General features: G+C 42.9%; 1 protein-coding gene, 1 long non-coding RNA gene and 1 pseudogene across 3 annotated transcripts; 2 read left to right on the top strand and 1 right to left on the bottom strand.

Annotated features, from left to right (window-relative positions):
• Positions 1-813: 813 nt before the first annotated feature.
• Positions 814-8,098, bottom strand: LOC123641882 (5-hydroxytryptamine receptor 3E-like). 2 transcript variants are annotated; one of them, XM_045556815.1, is made up of 9 exons: positions 7,569-8,098; positions 5,618-5,784; positions 5,048-5,092; positions 3,230-3,339; positions 2,894-3,063; positions 2,406-2,566; positions 1,845-2,049; positions 1,470-1,685; positions 814-1,352 (listed from the first exon to the last, which is right to left on the bottom strand). In XM_045556815.1, the coding sequence occupies exons 1-9, from the start codon at positions 7,633-7,635 to the stop codon at positions 1,123-1,125; spliced, it is 1,371 nt and encodes a 456-aa protein (XP_045412771.1). In that variant the 5' UTR covers positions 7,636-8,098; the 3' UTR covers positions 814-1,122. The 2 variants fall into 2 exon arrangements, with proteins under 2 accessions (XP_045412771.1, XP_045412778.1); XM_045556822.1 differs by lacking the exon at positions 5,048-5,092.
• Positions 2,653-4,830, top strand: LOC123641899. The gene is made up of 3 exons (XR_006736364.1): positions 2,653-2,705; positions 3,133-3,361; positions 4,700-4,830. It is a non-coding gene; the product is annotated as an uncharacterized LOC123641899 (long non-coding RNA).
• A 1,532-nt stretch (positions 8,099-9,630) lies between the features above and the next one.
• On the top strand, positions 9,631-16,167 carry LOC123646641 (annotated as a pseudogene).
• Positions 16,168-18,656: the final 2,489 nt, after the last annotated feature.

The raw sequence follows: 18,656 nt of genomic DNA, 5'->3' as shown, positions 1-18,656 counted from the left end.
CCAAAAAGTTTTAAATTTAAAGACCATGCTCTCTGATCATAAACCAAAAAAACTGGGAATTAACAATGAAAACCTGCTTGTCCATGGACATTAAGCCACACTCTCCCAAATAGCCTTTAGATCAAAGAGGAAATAAAAACAAATTATAAATTGTCTATGAAATAATGAAGAGGAGAACACGTTATTCTAAAACCTATGAGATTTAGCTGAAGCTGTCCTCAGAGTAAAATTTATATTATAGAAAGACCAAGAATACTTTAATGGAGAATTCAACTTGGAAAATAAGAAAAAGAATAAAATGAAACAAATTCAGAGAGTATTAAAATGAAATCAGTACAAGATAGTGAAAAAGATGAATCAAGAACTCTATTAGTAAGAACATATGTTTTTGAAAACCCCTAAGAGAATTAAAACTTCTCAAATAGCAGAGTTGTCACACTGGACTTAAAGTGAGTGGATTATCCCTTATGATGGTCCCCAACCTTTTTGGCACCAGGGACCAGTTTCATGGAAGACAATTTTTCCATTGAATTGGTGCGGGGAGGTGGAGCTCAGGTGGTGATGTGAGCCATGGGGAGTGGCAGTAAAAAGACAAATGAAGCTTCCCTTGTGTACCTGACACTTACCTCCTGCTGTGCAGTCTGGTTCCTTCCAGGGCATGGACTGGTACTGGTCTGTGGCCTGGGGGTTGGGGATCGCAGCCTTATGACACCAAAGCTTTATCACAGGCAATGGAATGCACAGGTGATATTTTGAAACTATCAGTCCTGAATATTTAAGTTTCTACTCTATGATATGACAAAGAGCCAGAAATCTCTGTAAAATGATTTATTGGGACAAGTTAGCAGGCAAAGGAGGTAGAACCTGCTATGCAGAAGACATAAAGGGGTCCTAGAACCACATGGTAGGACTGAGGGAAGCCAACAGAATGCAGGACCAAGGGGAAAATGTCTGGGACTGGAGGAGACTGACCAGCAGGGCTGGATTGGTATACATGGAATACAGCAAGGAAATGGTAATCTTTGGGGATATGGCAGTTGGTTCTTGGGAAAGGGTGAAGACCTGGCTGGTCTCGGGAGGCCAGAAGCAGCTGGGATCTGAAGGAGCAGGTAGATATCACGGCTAGGTGTTCCAGAGGCCAATGATGGTGAGGATGGAGGAGGCCATGAAGAGCAGGTAGAGGCGGAAGAGCAGGGTGTCCATCATGTGGCTGAACTGCACCCACAGCTCCATCCTGTGCTGCTTCTGGGCCTCCTGCTCCCGCTGGGCCCTTGTCCATCCTGAGCCCCCAGCCACCTCTGCCTCTCCAGGACCAGGCATCTGCCCTGCTGACACTTCTGGCTCCTTCACACCTACAGAAAGACAGAGACTGAGCCCTAGGCTGTGAAAGTTACCCACCCAGGGAGAGAAGCAGGGGCAGAGAAGTGGGGATGTGGGAAGAGCAAGTGTGGGGGGCTGACTTTCCTCACCAGGCAGCTGGGTGGTGGGGAGACCCAGGGCCTCATTTCCCTTGTGGGGCGCAGTGGGGCAGCATTTCCTTGGGCAGGTACAGTGCAGCAGCAGGGAGTGGAGCCACCTCGGCATGGGTGGGGGCTGGGTGGTGGCCAGGTGCAGCAGGTAGGTGATGAAGACGGTCTCCAGCAGGCTGAGCACCATCAGTGACAGGCACAGGGCAAAGTAGACACCTCGAGGGAAGGTGGGCCTGTGTGAGGGCCAGAGACACCACCCAGGACTTCTCTCTTCTGATCCCACCTTGGCAGGCATGGAGCCTCCTTTTCCCAGTACACCTCCCTTCCCTGAGGTAGTTCCCACTCTTCTCTTCCCAAAGGTTGGAAGAGCCATACTGATGAGGGGGGTGCCACTGGTTGGGAGTAAGTCATCCATCATGAGCAGGAAGACGTTGTAGCCCAGCAGGAGGGTTATCTTGAATGGGGCGCGATTCCCACTTTCTGCCGGCAGGTAGAAGCTGACAGCATCAATGGCAACCAGAAAGCCACTGGGCACCAGGAGGTTTATGATGTAGAGGCTGGGCCTGCGCCTGATGGCTACCTGGTGGGGAGGAGATGGAGGAAATCCCAAATCCAGAAATAGCAGCTCACTCCCAGGAATAGCAGCGACTATTTCTGTCTCTGCCTTTTTCATTGGTCTGATAACACCATGGGATCTGGAGCTATGTGGCATCCAGCTTCATAATCTGATAATAGAACTAGCCAAGAGGGTTAAGCCAGAGCCACGAGTTTTAGGAAGGAGAGTGAGGCTGGGCAGCTGGGAGAGAGGGTTCTGGCCTCAGGCAGAAAATGGTAAGGTTGAGAGACCCTGAAACTTGGGAGAGACTCATTTGGTGGAGATTCTGGGCAAGGGCAAGAGCAATCAAGGAAGGAAAAAGCAAAGGTCTCCGAGCTCACATAGAACATGATCTGATCGTATAGGTTGCCTCCCACCAATATCCTTGGGGAGGCCTTGTTGATGCTCAGGAGCTCCCATTCTCCATGGGTCTGAACGATGTCCCGGGACGTGTCTGCTATCTCCCACACTTCTTTCTCCATGCCCAGCAACATGTTATCCACTGAAAGTGAGACCCATCCAAATCGTGTTCTAAGGATGTAGTTTCCTGGCTCAACTGCACTCTCTTTCCCATCCTTTTATGCAACAAACATTTTTGAGTGACTACCATATGCCAGGAAGTTTGTTAGGAGCTTGGGATGGTGATAAACAAGGCAGATGTGGGTTCTGCCTTTATGGAAAATATTTTTGTATCCATATAGCCTTATTCTTTGCTCCAAAACCCATACTCCTTGGTCACCATTTACTCACAGTTACTTTATATTTTATTTTTTATTGTCTTGTTGGTTGTTTTCCTTCACCCCATCCCTGAGACCCCCCTGCAACTTACCTGTGTAGAGGAATGACCTGAAGGTGAGGGTGCAGTTCTGCCGGTCAAAAGGGAAGTAGAAGATGTCCAGGCTACAGATGCTGGTCACCTTCATGGGTTTCTTATACCTGATGCGACCGTCATTACTTACATATGCTATGAGGCCTTGAGGGGTCTTATCCACGTCCATGCTAGAAGAGAGATGAGGTGGGAGGCAGGTGCTGTGTTTTTTTTTCTTTATCTCTCTGGTTGTTTCTTAGCCATCTAAAGACCACTGATGGTAGCCCCAGTGGTAAACTGTAATCTCTACTGATACCAGGAGATGGGACTTCCCTCTGACTTTCCCCAGATACGCACAACTCAACGATGAAAATGTCTGGGAGCCATAGGTTCTTGGTCGCCACACTGATCTTGGTGATGCCCTTACACTTCTTTGGGTTCCAGCTGATAAATGGGTTATCCCAGACCTACAGGCCAGGTGGAGGAGAGGTGAAAGCCTGACATGCATTGGAGTTATTTTCCCCTGCCCTTCAATTTCCTCTTTAAAAAAACGTAAGTTGTAGAATATTTCAAGCACATAGAAAGGTATATAAAACAATATAATAACATCTATTTATCTACCTCCCAATTTTGTGGAGTCAATATTTTGACTTTTTTCCCCAAGAAATCATAATTACAGATAAAATTGAACCTCCCTGTGTTCCTTTCTTCGTGAATTTTGACCCCTCTGCTTTTCTACTTCAGTGAGAAATTACTGATGATCAGGGAAATACTCTCCTTTTATAGTAGGAATCAGATTTGGAGCTGAAAGATCAATAACTCACCCTCTCTGAGCTAGAATTTCCTCAGTGTGAAATAAGGGTGGTAGTGGGTATAAATGAAATAGGGTATGGAAGGATTTGTAAACTGCAATGTTGTTCAGACATTATTATATGATAGGATTAATATCTAGCAAGGTCTTAATTATCTCCCACTGGTCTCTATTGAGAGGAGAGAACAAGCCCTTGGGTTCTTTGAAGCCAAGAGCCTTAGTGGTCTTCCTCTACTTGGCGGGTGCTGGGTACTATCTTCTCTTGCCTTTGTGGTGACCAGCTCTCTTTTCCAAGGCTGGTAACTTTCTCTGGAAAATGTTTTCAAAGACTACCCAACTCTGGGTGGGCTTGTCTAGTCTCAAGGCACTTTTAATATCAGCAGCTGAAGTTTGTGTCCATAGCCAGAACGGGGGTTCTATGCATATTAGATAAAGGTTTGCATGAGATCAGTGCTCCTCAAACTTCACTGTGCATATAAAACACCTGGGGATCATTTTGAAATGCAGATTCAGATCCAGTGGGTAGGGTGACTAAGTTATCCTGGTTTGCTAGGAACTTTCTTGGTTTTGGCATTGAAAGTCCCATGACCTGAGGACCCTCAGTTTGGGCAGGCTGGGATGGCTGGTAACCTTAGGTGGGGCCTGAGATCAAGTACATTTCTAATAAGCTTCCAGTCATTTCCCCCCTTGTTTGCTAAGTCCCTCTTGTTTGCTAATCAATGCACTTAAAATATAAATTTTCCACTGAGTTATGTTTTGGCTACATTCCATAGATTTTCATATGTATGTGCTCCATTTCAAGTTCATAATTTCTTTTTTTAATTTTTTTTTTTTTTTTTTTTTTTTTTTGAGACAGGCTCTTGCTTTGTCATCCAGGCTGGAGTGCAGTGGTGTGATCATAGCTCACTACAGCCTTGAATTCCTGGGCTCAAGCAACCCTCCTGCCTCAGCCTCCTAAGTAGCTAGGACTACAGTCGCTTACCACCATGCCCAGCTAATTTTTTAATTTTTTGTAGAGACGAGTTCTTGCTATGTTGCTCAGGCTGGTCTCAAACTCCTGGCCTCAAGCAATCCTCTTGCCTCAGCCTCCCAAACTGCTAGGATTATGGGCATGAGCCACTGCACCTGGTCTAGGTTAAGATTCTTAATTATGTTGTTAAAAATCACCATATATATTTATTCTTGTTTTACTTGACTTTTGAAAGCAGTATATTGAAGCTTCTCACCATTATGGTGTATTTTTCAATTTCTCCTTCATGTGTTCCAAAGTGATGTTAGGTACATTAAAAGTCTTAATTATTATATCTTTGTTTAAAATCCTTTCTGACGCTAAAGAAAGGGAGAGAATAAAGTGTTGGCCATACCATTTCCAGCCATAGGAACGATGACAAGAGCTGTAGCTGTTCATCCTGCCAAAAGAATTTTCTGTTTCCAGTATATTGCCAGTAAGAAGTCTTTTCATCCCCGCTTCACATTTTTGTTTACCAATCCCCAAGGTATATAAAGAGGATGCTATGATCAAGGCCAACATTACAAGTCCAGGACAAAAGCTTGGACAAAATAGATACGTCCAGCCATGGGCAGGGGAGTTCACAGCAGGGCTGAGGAAAGCAGTGCTTCTCAACCTGGCTGTAACTTAGAATAATCCAGAGCTCACAAATACCAATGCCTGTGTTTCATCCAAACAGAACCTGTGGTGGTGGATCCTGGACACTGGTATGCAGCCAGGGTGAGAAGAAAAGATTCTCTTCCATGTGCTGTTATACCTCACCCTGCTGAACTGTACAGAGCTGCTTTGAGATCTCCGTGCCAGGCAAATGCCCTATAGCAATGATGGAGGAAGCTGGTGTGTGGTTAACAGCTTTGGGGGTCACCTTGCCAGGGGCCGGGAAAAAATTAAGGACGCCAAGGATGGCTAGAGGGGTAGCACTCACCACGTCTTGGATGGCAGACATTGTAAAGGAGATGTTGACTCGAGTGGGGACACTGAGGTTGGTGGCTGGACGGAAGGCCTTTCTGTCAAACACCACACTCAGAGCAGAGGGATCCACCCCATGCTGTTCAAACCCTGAGCAATCGATGGTGAAAGTACTGCCCCTTCCTGTAGTGGACGTCAAACATGAGAGAGGAGGGAGAGAATGCGAGAATGCCTGTGTTCCCTATACGAGAGGGGCCCCAGGGCAGGGCCTGGGTAGCCTGTTATAATAATAACATTTATTGAGCACTGACTATGTGTCAGGTATATTCTAAGCCCTTTAAATGGATTACCCCATTTAATCCAATCCCCCATCAGTAGATACTGTTTTTATCCTCATGTAATAAACATTTAACTAAGATGCAACAGGAAGAAGTGATTTCCCAAGGTTAAACAGATAATAAGAGGCAGAAGCTGGACTTGATCTGATCGCAGGTTTGGTTGTTGCTGCTGTGCTAGGCGCCCCCCACACCTTGATGAGAGGAAGAATGGGGGAGGGCTCACTGAGAGGCGTCCAGCTGCTGGGTGCTTCCTGCCATGCCAGGGAGGATGGGCTGGGCTGGAATGCAAATGATGGAAGCTAATGTGGTAAGCTGACTTAGGGCTCCGGCCTCCTGTCTAATATTTCTGTCTGCAAGCAAAGCATGCCCAAATCTGTATGCAAACTGAGCCCTGAAACAGTGATAGTCATCAGATAGGATTACTGTCCTGGGGCCCCAAAGAGAACATACCTATTTTCATCTTGACTGTCTCAACTTTCTCCCTACTTTGCTGCTCAACCCTACTATCAGCTTTCTAGTTTGAGGCTTTTTAGAAAAGATTTTTATTTTTAGTGTGCATATAATAATTGTCCGTGTTTATTAGTTTGAGGCTTTTTAGGTGTTGCCCTTCCCCCTTTTCTGACTAATAATGATTCCAATTTTCTACTGGTGGAGATTTGTTGGAAAAGCAACAATCTGGAATAAGAGAGATGACCTCTGTGCCAACGACATCAAGCCCTATCCATTCCCAAAGTCACAGTGCTCTCCAGGCACATCCTTGAATCGTTCGAATGTTCATTTGTCAATCCCTGTCTGCAAGTGGCCAGAGAAGCTTTTAAAATGTTCCTACTGCCTAGACCAGGTATACAATTTGTGTCTCTTTCCTGTGCTGGCCTTTGAAGTCACCTCTGGTCCAGTCCTTTCCTGTGTCACCTTATCTGAAGTCCTGTGACAACCTAATGGGGAGAGATGACATTTATTGGCACTTAACAAATGCCAGGCACTGTGCTACCCACTTTCTCTAATTGAATCATCACAACTCTACAAGGATAGTCCTATGTTACAGATGAGGAAACTGGAGCTCAGAGAAATTAAGCAACTCACCCAAGGTTACACAACTAGCAAAGTGAGGGACCAAGATCCAAACCCAGGGCTGTCTGTCTCCAAAGCCCATGTTTCAGCCACTCTACCATGTTAACTCACTGGAAGAGAAGCACACACTCTATTTTCACCCTTGACCTGTTGCCCTCTGGCATCTTACCTAACCTACAGCCCTTGGATTCAGTAGGTGGATGGAGAAGTTATGGCTAAAGTGGGCACTCTGCTAATAGGTGGGTTTCATACATGTAGAGAAAAAGAATTATACCTGTGGGTAGGAAGATAGGTGGATGTAGAAGCTGAATGGAAGAGAACACAATTGTGGCTGGTTCATGGGAAGAAAAATAGAAATGCTCTTGTGTGGCACGTAACTAGAAGCGGATTTTCCATAGTTTGGAGAAGGAAAGTCTGTTTGGGCATCACAGTAATATAGTTGGGAAAGAACTATGCCCATCTCAGATAATCTCTAGGAGTTGGAAATTTGAAAGAATTACCTAGATGTTCTACCAGAGAGAGTTCTTCCTTCGTCCTCCATCATTGCCCCTTTCTTACCTTGAAGCAGAAGACTGAGAACAAGGTAGAAAGGAAATCTCTCCCTGTGGAAACAGCTTCCTTCCATCTCCTTTGTCTAAATTCTTCTCTGAGCATGTATTGGGACCCAGGATGTCCAGATTACAGGCACATGGGCCACACCTAGAGTCTGACTTTGAATACTGATAGCATTGGTTGACCACTGACATTTGTAACCTGCCCAGAAAGAGAGCTCTGGTTGTCTTATTCTTGCCTGTGCTTGAGGTTCAGTTTGCTTTTAAGACTTTAGGTCTTAGATATTTCACTATAATGTTTATGGTTATAAATAGTTTATATTGATCACATTCAGACCTTTGTGTGATCCTTTAATCTGAAGATTCATGTCTTCAATTCTGCAAAATCCTCAGCCATTTAAAAAACATTGTGTTTCTTCTATTCTTTCTCTTATTAGACATATGGTAGATGGTTTCCTTCTATCTTACATGCCTTTTGTTGCTATTGTTGCAAGTCACAAACCTAGTGGCTTAAGGAAGCACACTTTATTGTGTTACAGTTCTGTAGGCTAGAAGTCTGAATCGGATCTCACTAGGCTAAAATCAATGTGTCAGCAGGGCTGTATTCCTTCTGTAGGCTCTAAGGAAGAATCCATTTCCTTGCCTTTTCCAGCTTTTAAACTGCCTGCATTTCTTGGTTCATTGTCCCATTCTTCCATCTTAAAAACCACCAGCTTGCCCGGGCTTGGTGGCTCACACCTGTAATCCTATCACTTTGGGAGGCTGAGGCAGGAGGATTGCTTAAACCCAGAAGTTTGAGGTTGCAATAAACTATGAGGATGCCTCCGCACTCTAGCCCCGGCAACAGAGTGAGACGCTGTCTCAACGCCCCCCTCAAAACCTCAGCAACATTGGGCCAAATTTTTCTCACACTGCCACCTCATCTTTCTGGTTCTCATTCTGTTCTCTCTTCCTCTTTCACTTATAAGGACCCTTGTGATACATTGGGTCCACCTGGATAATCCAGGATAATCTTCCCAACTCAAGGTTAGCTAATTAGGAACGGTAATTCCAATTGCAGCCTTAATTCTCCCTTTTCCAAATAACCTAACACAGTCACAGATTCTGGAGATTAGGGTACGGACATCTTTGGGGGGACCATTATTCTGCCTGCTAACCCCTCTTTCCTATTTTCTATCTCTTTTTCTGTGTGCCTAGTGATGTCCTCAGATCTAGCTACCAGGAAACACATTCTGTCCTCAGCTGTGATTAAACTACCATCTAATCTGTCCGCTGATTTTTTTTTTTTTTTTTGAGACAGAGTCTTACTCTGTTGCCCGGGCTAGAGTGAGTGCCGTGGCGTCAGCCTAGCTCACAGCAACCTCAAACTCCTGGGCTCAAGCGATCCTTCTGCCTCAGCCTCCCGAGTAGCTGGGACTATAGGCATGTGCCACTATGCCCGGCCAATTTTTTCTATATATATTTTAGCTGTCCATATAATTTCTTTCTATTTTTAGTAGAGGCGGGGTCTCGCTCTTGCTCAGACTGGTCTCGAACTCCTGAGCTCAAACAATCCGCCCGTCTCGGCCTCCCAGAGTGCTAGGATTACAGGCGTGAGCCACCGTGCCCAGCCTGTTCACTGATTCTTGATGGGCTAGAATGTAGAATTAAAACAAACAAACAAAACCCCACAAATATAATCTGGTGTCAGCCTGGCTCACAGCAACCTCAAACTCCTGGGCTCAAGCAATCCTACTGCCTCAGCCTCCCAAGTAGCTGGGACTGCAGGCATGCACCACCATGCCCGGCAAATTTTTTCTATGTATGTTTAGTTGTCCAGCTAATTTCTATTTTTAGTAGACATGGGGTCTCATTCTTGCTCAGGCTGGTCTTAAACTCCTGGCCTCAAGCGATCCTCCTGCCTCAGCCTCCCAGAGTGCTAGGATTACAGGCGTGAGCCACCATGCCCGGGCCCACTAAATTTTTAGTTTCAGTGATTATATTTTCCATTTCTAGAAGTTTTATTTGGTTCTTTCAAAAATCCACCTGTCAAACCAGTTCACACCAGAGCCCTCGAAGGAAGCCTCTCTGTTGGATCCGCCCAGTCTGCGGGACTCTGAGGAAAAGCTCACACCAGGTAGACAGACACCATTCTGTCATCATGGGTAAAGGACACTCCAACAAACCGAGGGGCAAAATGTCCTCATATGCCTTCTTTGTGCAGACTTCCCAGCAAAAGCACAAGAAGAAACACCGAGACTCTTCTATCAATTTTGCCAAATTCTCTAAGAAATGTTCGGAGAGATGGAAGACTATGTCTGCAAATAAAAGGTCATATAAGTTTGAGATATGGCAAAAAGTGAGAAAGCTCACTATGACGGGGAGATGAAAATTACATTCCTCCCAAAGGTGATAAGAAAGGAAAGAAAAAAGATCCCAGTGCTCCTAAAAGGGCCCTATCTGCCTTCTTCCTGTTTTGCTCTGAACATCTCCCAAAGATCAAACGTGAACACCCAGGCCTACCCATTGGGGGTACTGCAAAAAAATTGAGTTAAATGTGGCCTGAACAGTCAGCCAAAGATAAACAACCATATGAACAGAAAGCAGCTAAGCTAAAGGAGAAATCTGAAAAGGATATTGCTGCATACCGTGCCAAGGGCAAAAGTGAGGCAGGAAAGAAAGGCCCTGGCAGGCCAACAGGCTCAAAGAAGAAGCATGAATCAGAAGATGAGGAGGGGGAAGAGGCAGATGATGAAGATGAGGAGGAACAGGAGAAGATGAAGAATAAATGGCTACACTGTAATGATGTGTGTGGAGTGTCTATGTGTGCCCAGGTGGTTGTTTTGCTGAGCAAAATAAGGAATGTGAATTCAAGTGCAGCTCAATATTAGTTTCAGTATAGAAACTGTGTTGATTTTTGTATAGCTGATAAGATTCTTTGTAGAGAAAATACTTTTTAAAAAATGCAGGTTGTAGCTTTTTCAGGGGCTACTACATACAGTTAGCTTTTGATGTTGAATGTTCCTACATATTTAATGGTATCTTTTAATTTCTTGATGTGGGTATGGCAGCACAGCAAACTTGTAGAAATTAGTACCAGCAGTAAATTTTGGATTTTTTAGAATGTTGCGTTTTTAAAAATTGTAGTAAAATTAGAAAGCCATTTGTTCTCTTTCTTTGGTACTCTATTCTTTCATTTTAGTTTCCAATTTTTCTTTAATTTTTTATTATTTGTAACTTTTTTAACATTAACTTTTTTATTGTAGTAAACTATATAACATAAAATGCACCACCTCAACCATTCTCAGGTGTACAAGTCAGTGGCACATTTACAATGTTGTACAGCCTCTCCACTGTCCATTTCTAGAAGTTTTTCATCATCCTGTGCAGAATCTCTGTGTCCATTAAACTCCTCATTCCTTCTACCCCCAGCCCCTTAATCTCTATTCTATTCTACTTTGTCTCTGTGAATTTGCCTACTCTAGGTACCCCCTATGAGTGGAATCATACATTTGTCCTTTTGTGTACAGCTTTTTTCAACTGTTTTCAAGGTTCATCCACATTGTAGCATGTATCAGAATTTCATTCCTTTGTGAGACTGAATAATATTCTATTGTACATAGAACAGTTTGTTTATCCATTCATCTGCTGATGGGCCCTTGGATTGTTTTTACCTATTGCCTATTGTGAATAATGCTGCTATGAACATTACTGTACAAGCAGCTGTTTGAGTCCCTGCTTTCGATTCTTGTGGGTATATATAATACCTAGAAGTGGAACTGCTAGGTGATGTGATAATTTTGTTAACTTTTTTTTTGAGACAGAGTCTGGCTCTGCCACTCTGGCTAGAGTGCCGTGGCATCAGCCTAGCTCACAGCAACCTCAAACTCCTGGGCTCAAGCAATCCTCTTGTCTCAGCCTCCTGAATAGCTGGGACTACAGGAGTGTGCCACTATACCTAGCTAATTATTTTTCTGTTTTTAGTAGAGATGGGGTCTTGCTCTTGCTCAGGCTAGTCTTGAACTCCTGAGCTCAAGCAATCCTCTCGCCTTGGCCTCCCAAAGTTCCGGAATTATAAGCATGAGCCACTGCGCCTAGCCTCAGCCTTTTTCTTGTTCTGTTCTGAATATTGCCCCAAAATCAAAGGAGAACATCCCAGCCTATCCATTGGTGATGTTGCAAAGAAACTAGGAGAGATGTGGAATCACACTGCAGCAGGTGACAAGCAGCCCTATGAAAAGAAGGCTGCAAAGCTGGAGGAAAAATATCGAAAGGATGTTGCTGCATACTGACCTAAAGGAAAGCCTGATGCAGCAAAAAAGGGACTTATTGGGGCTGAAAAAAGCAAGAAAAAGAGGGAAGAGGAGGAAGAAGGTAAAAAAGATGAAGAAGAAGATAATGATGATGAATAAATTGGTTCTAGTGCAGTTTTTTTCTTGTCTATAAAGCATTTAATGCCCACCCCCCCCACCGCGCCATACAAAACTCACTCCTTTTAAGGAAAAAAATTGAAATGTAAGGCTGTGTAAGATTTGTTTTTAAACTGTATGGTGCCTTTTTTTGTATAGTTAACACATTACTGAATGTGTCTTTAGATAGCCCTGTCCTGATGGTATTTTCAATAGCCACTAACCTTGCCTGGTACAGTATGGGAGTTGTAAATTGGCATGGAAATTTAAAGCAGGTTCTCGTTTGTTTGTTTGTTTGAGATGCTCTTTGCGGAGGAGCCTGGGGTCTTTTTTCTTTTGAGACAGAGTGTCACTTTGTTGCCCTGGCTAGAGTGAGTGCCATGGCGTCAGCCTAGCTCACAGCAACCTCAAACTCCTGGGCTTAAGCGATCCTACTGCCTCAGCCTCCCGAGTAGCTGGGACTACAGGCATGCGCCACCATGCCCGGCTAATTTTTTCTATATATATTTTAGTTGGCCAGCTAATTTGTTTCTATTTTTAGTAGAGACGGGGTCTGGCTCTTGCTCAGTCTGTTCTCGAACTCCTGACCTCGAGCGATCCACCCGCCTCGGCCTCCCAGAGTGCTAGGATTACAGGCGTGAGCCACTGCGCCCGGCGGGAGCCTGGGGACTTGAGTGTCCCCCTGCAGCACTGCAGTCCCACGTCAGTCAGGTGCTGTGCTCTGGCTCTGATGCACCAACCTCCTCCTCACAGCTCCATGGACCTAAAGCAGGTTCTTGTTGGTGCACAGTGCAAATTAGTTATATATGGAGATGGCAGTTTTTAAACTTCAGTTGTCTCTGATGCAGCCTATATGAAATAATTGTTGTTCTGTTAACTGAATACCACTCTGTAATTGCAAAAAAAAAAAGTTGCAGCTGCTTTGTTGACATTTCGAATGCTTCAGAGTAAATGCAATTTTTTTATTAGTACTGTTGTCCTTTTCATAGGTCTGAAATTTTTCTTCTTCAGGGGAAGCTACCCTTTTGCTTTTGCTCATTTTGGATCACATGATTATTACGGTGTTTACCTTTTCATAGAGTTAGCTGATAAAGAGCTTTTGTCTACATACCCTGCATATCATGATGGAGATAATAAAAATTAAATTGAGACAGTTTTCATCTACAACTGAAACTCCAAAATTGATCAGTTGATAACAAATTTCACATAGCCCACTTATATTTACAAAGTGAAGAGTAACCAATCTACTCACAGCATGGAATTACTGGAAACAAACATTTTGAAAGTCTGTCCTTGAAGAACTAGTAGAAAAGTATGTTTTAATCTTTACATGAGGATTCTATTCTTTAACTCTCATTATCATGTAATGGCAGCTATATTTTGCAGTTCCCACATTAAAGAAGACCTGGGAATGTATCCCCAAAAGTGTGAGTGTAAAACACAAGACTGCCACATTTCAAGTTTTGTTGATGTTAGTCCTAGCAAAGACTAAGAAAGTGCTGGCTGTAAATGTCTTTTCCTATCTACCTAAACACAGACTACTCAGGAAACTTGAGATTCTCCATTAAGAGTATTTTTAATTAATTGGGCCAGCCTCTAAAGTTATACCACATTTAAAATAGGGTATATTTTCCTGTATTGAGGTTTGTCCCTTTATGAACCAAATTGATATGAGGAAACAAGACACTTAAACTGTGCATCTCAATACAAATTATTCAATTTATTTGAATTCAATCTTTCTTTACAAAACCCAAACCTATTCATTAGAGTCATATTTATCTGCTTAGCAGTTTAGGGAACAATTTGGCAATTTTGTGGTTTTTGAGATTATTGTTCTCTTAAAGTGCTAGTACGTTACAATAGCGTTCCTGTAATTTTACACGCTTTTGTGATGGAGTGCTGTTTTGTTATATAATTTTGACTTGGATTCTTTCCATTTGTTTCCATTTGTTTGTGTAATTTCAGGAGTAATACTGAACACCTGAGTCCCGGATGATACTAATATACTAATAATTGCAGAGGTTTTTAAAAAAATAAAAGTGACGAGGAAGTGATGGAATGGTCTTTCTGATATGCTTTTCCTTAAACCCTCCAAGCCTCAGTTTTCTAATCTGCAAAATATGCTTAATAATGGTACCTACCTCTCTAGGTTAGTGTGATGATTAAATGAGATAAGCTTGTGAAGCATTTAGTACAGTGCCTGGCACAAAGTAAGAAAATGAATAAATATTAGCAGAGGAAAAAACTTTGTGTTTCAGTGGAAAACTCTGCATAATCTATAGCACATCCTCAGGGCCATCTGATTCTGGCCCTGATTATTGCCTTTGAGCTATTTTTCAGCTCTTTTGAAAGTTTTATGTAACTGACAGATGTGAATTCTGTCCTGTCTGGTAGAGATTTATTTGACTCCCCCCCTCCCTGTGGGAAAATCAATTTTGTCACCAATCGCAATTCATCTCATCATTCCTTTACTCCACATAAATTGTGATCTTTTGATTTTTCCCTTGAACTGGTTATAACATCTGCTTGGTTCCCTCCTATCATATGAGTAGAACAAAATCTTTAACATATGTTCATTTTTATATCTGTATAAGAGTCATGATTTTACTTTTTTTTCTGAAATTATCTTTTAATAGTTTTGGAGTTGCCACCAAGATGCCCATTGGATTCACCTGGCAGAGCCAGATAAACTTCGTCCAATTCAAAGGCAGCATAAGCCTGGGTACATCTTTTCTTGCCTCCCATAGGTGAATCCAAAGAGATAATAGAACCTTGCTGATTCTCTGTTTTTCCAGATTTAATTTCTCTGTCTATTTTGTTTTTGGTTTGTTTATAGCCGGTAAGTTAGTCCCCATTGGAAATTTGGTTTTATGGTTTGACCATTTGATAATTTCTGTAAATGGACTGATGGTTTATAGATATCTTGTCCCTGTTGGGTAAAAGATGACAGAAATTCTGGTTTATTTGTTTTTTTTTGTCTACTTGTCTATTTTGAGTGCAAATAAATTAAGAGTTTATATCTACTGGGAAGAGAACAGCTCTCTGATGTGGACCACCAAGTTTTATACTTCTGTGTTTACTCATGACCTATGGCTGAAATTTTATAATTTAAGCTTTAATTTCTATGTTTGTTTGTCTTTATGTTTGTAATTCAGAAAGGCCTTTCTCTCTCACTGTGTGAAAGTGTAATATTTTCTATCTCTAGATGGCATTAATAAAGTTGATTGTAAAGCCTCCTTAAGGAACTTTGTTCTGATAGGCCTATAGAACTAAATAAGCACTTTTATAAACTGAATATTCCCTAAAATTCCAGAAAGTAAAAAAATTAAATCAAGTACTTTCAACGTGCTAGATTTTAAAAGTATTTTTATAAAAACTAACACAGGACCGGGCGCGGTGGCTCACGCCTGTAATCCTAGCCCTCTGGGAGGCCGAGGCGGGTGGATCACTCGAGGTCAGGAGTTCAAGACCAGCCTGAGCGAGACCCCATCTCTACTAAAAATAGAAATAAAATTATCTGGCCAACTAAAATATATATAGAAAAAATTAGCCGGGCATGGTGGCGCATGCTTGTAATCCCAGCTACTCGGGAGGCTGAGGCAGTAGGATCGCTTAAAGCCCAGGAGTTTGAGGTTGCTGTGAGCTAGGCTGATGCCACGGCACTCACTCTAGCCTGGGCAACAAAGTGAGACTCTGTCTCAAAAAAAAAAAAAAAAAAAAAAAAAAACTAACACAGAATTGTTTTAAGAATCCAGGTTCACATGATTTAGGCCAATTTTTTGTGTTGAATATGTGGATCAATTTGGGGAGTATGGCCATATACTTAAGTGACAGCCAGACTGAGCTGCCCCTATGAAGGCAGCTTGCCCCAGGTACCTGGGACCTGGTTTGCAGTCCCTGCCCTCTGGGCTGAGAAGGAAGCACTTTGGACAAGTCATATGTGTTTGTGTTTTCTAGTTTTTCTGTACTTTTAAAGTTTTTGTGTTACCTGATCCCATCCCTGACCCAAGATCCCCCCAATTTGAGGGTATGATGCCAAGCTTACCTGTGTGGGCCCAGTAGGGATGTGACTTGGAGAGTCCATAAACAATTCCCCTCCCCCAAGGCCGCTTCCTGCTATCACAGCTGCCATTCCTAGGCTGGCCTCGCTCTATTGAGTCTGCCTCCAATCCTGCAGGCTGCTGCCTGGAGAAGAGGGTGTGGGACCTGGGGCTTTGATGGATGAATAGGTGTTCACCATATCTAAGCAGAGGGGTAATCCACTCCACAAGTGGGTACTGATGCCCCAGGAGGCCCAGGCCTCACAGGGCACTGCCAAGGCAGGAGAAGAGTGTCCACCCTGGACAAGATTCCATGTGTTTGAGGCCCACCAGATGAGCCCTTGACCGGGGTGTGTCTGACACACTCTCTGGGGGGTTCCCTCGATGTGTCAGCGCCTCTCTGGGGTGAGTGAGAAAACCCACTGGCAGCCTGAGTTTGCATTTCAGCTTCACTGTGTTGCTCTGGGAAAATGGCTTGCCCACTCTGTGCCTCAGTTTCCTTGTGTTTACAAGACTAATCCCAATGACTGTGTATTAAGCACCTACTGTGTACCAAGCGGTTTTACTCGTGGCTTCTCCCTCAGCCAGCCTTGAGAAGGCTGGAGGCGGCATCATCACCTCCGTTTTACAGACAAGCCAGGTGAGGCCTGGCAAGGGCGAGGCCTGTCCCACGATCACCTGGGGAGAATTGTGGCAGAAGGGGACATCAGCCAGGCCCTGCTGTGGGCATCGTCATCAAGGTAGCTTGAATACAGGGGCTGGTGTCAGATACAGCAGACTCCAGCCCCAGATCTTCCCCACTGCTGCAGTGTGACCCACGGGCATCCTGGAGGTGGCTGGTGAGATTGCTTTGCTCCATGTGGTGAGGGAGCTCTGCAAGTGCCACAGCCCACTCTGCATCCTTTTCTGAGTCCCCTGCCCAGCACCGCCTGGTGTTGGAGGGTAGACCTAGGCTGTGCATGACTTGCCCTGTCCTTCCATCCCAGAGCTGGCAGTGAATAAAAGCTCATATTCACAAAAACAAAACAAACAAACAAACAAAAAACATAGGATATCTTCCCATTTATTTAGATCTTTAATTTCCTTCAACAATGTTTTGTATTTTTCAGTGTTCAAGTCTTGCACTTCTTTTGATAAACTTATTTCTAATATTTTATGCTATTGTAAATGGAATTGTTTTCTTAATTTCCTTTTTGTATTGTTCATTTCCGCTATGTAGAAATACAATTGATTTTGTATATTGATCTTGCCAAGTGAATGACTGCTATTTCTTTATCTAATCGTGCCCCCCACCCCAGCTTTCTGACAGCATTCAATCTTGAACAAATCGTCGCTTCCTCAGGCTCTCCCCAAATCACTCCACCAAACCCTAAATCTTACAATTGGTACTTCTAATACTCTCTTACTGAGACTCCCCATGGTTCCTCATGTTGTGTGTCCTCCTTTGCTGCAATGAGTAATAAAGCCAACTTGTTTAACTACAGGTGTGTTCCCAGTGGTCTTTGGCAGAAGGGCATCGACAAATGAGATGGTCATTTTCCCCAAGTTCCTGTCATGGCCACATCATCAGCTACTGTTTTGTTCTTTGTTGGCCTATAGTAAATTCAAGAAATTTGAGTACCAAAATAAACATTGACAATAATGAATTGTAACCCTTCGAATAAAACAGGAGTCCATGAATCCATACTGATAGAAATGAATGAATGAATGGGTAAAAGAGAAGGAAAAACTCTATATTAGAATGCCAATGAATAAATACAGAAGAAATGGTGGAATTAGAAAAATCACAATTTTGTAAAGATGATAGAATAATTGATTCATGCCAGAACCATCATGATGAGGAATGGGATAATTATATAGTCTCAAAGCATCTCTCCACAAAAATGGCTTGTTAATTAATAAGTATGCCATACTTGCTAATTAGCTTTACAGTGGAGAAATCTGGCAGACATCATTTTAACTAAATGGATTAACAGTTAATGTCACCAGTAAAGTGACAAATTGACATTGTGTACTTCCTATAATGCACTGAGAACAATCCAGCTCCACTGCTGGGGTATTCCTACTAAAAATGCACAAATCATGAGAAAGTAATAGACAAGCCCAAATTGAGGGACAAAATAACTACAAAATAATTGGTTTATATTCTTCAAAATACCCAGGTAATGAAAGACAAGGAAAGACCGAGGAACTGTTCCAGATTGAAAGAGACTGAAGAGATTTGATCTGGATTTGATCTTGGATTAGATCTTGGACCTATAAAAAACATTATTGGGACAAAAAATTGTCAAAATTTGAATAGGGCTTATAGATTTGACAGTATATTGGATTGATAATAATTCTCTGATTTTGAGGGTTGCACTGTGCTTATACACTAATAGGACAGTGTCCTATATGCACTGAAGTACTCAGGGTTAATAGATCATCAATTCTGCAATTTATTTTCAATGGTTTAGAAACATCCACCATTGGGGAATCTGAGTGAAGAGTACACAGGGGCTCTTTGTGCAATTTTTACAACTTTTATGTAAATTTTAAATCATTTTAAAATGAAAAAGTTAAAGGAAGAAAGGAAAGAAAGAAAGAAGAAAGACACAGTAAATCTAGTCTTTCTATAGCTTCTTTACTTTGAGCCAGAACTGAATTGGGGGTATTGACCTCCAGGAG

This window comes from Lemur catta, chromosome 1, assembly GCF_020740605.2.
Source record: "Lemur catta isolate mLemCat1 chromosome 1, mLemCat1.pri, whole genome shotgun sequence".
NCBI lineage: Eukaryota > Metazoa > Chordata > Mammalia > Primates > Lemuridae > Lemur > Lemur catta.
The sequence above is the reverse complement of the archived record's forward strand: the minus strand, read 5'-3'. Positions and strand labels throughout refer to the sequence as shown.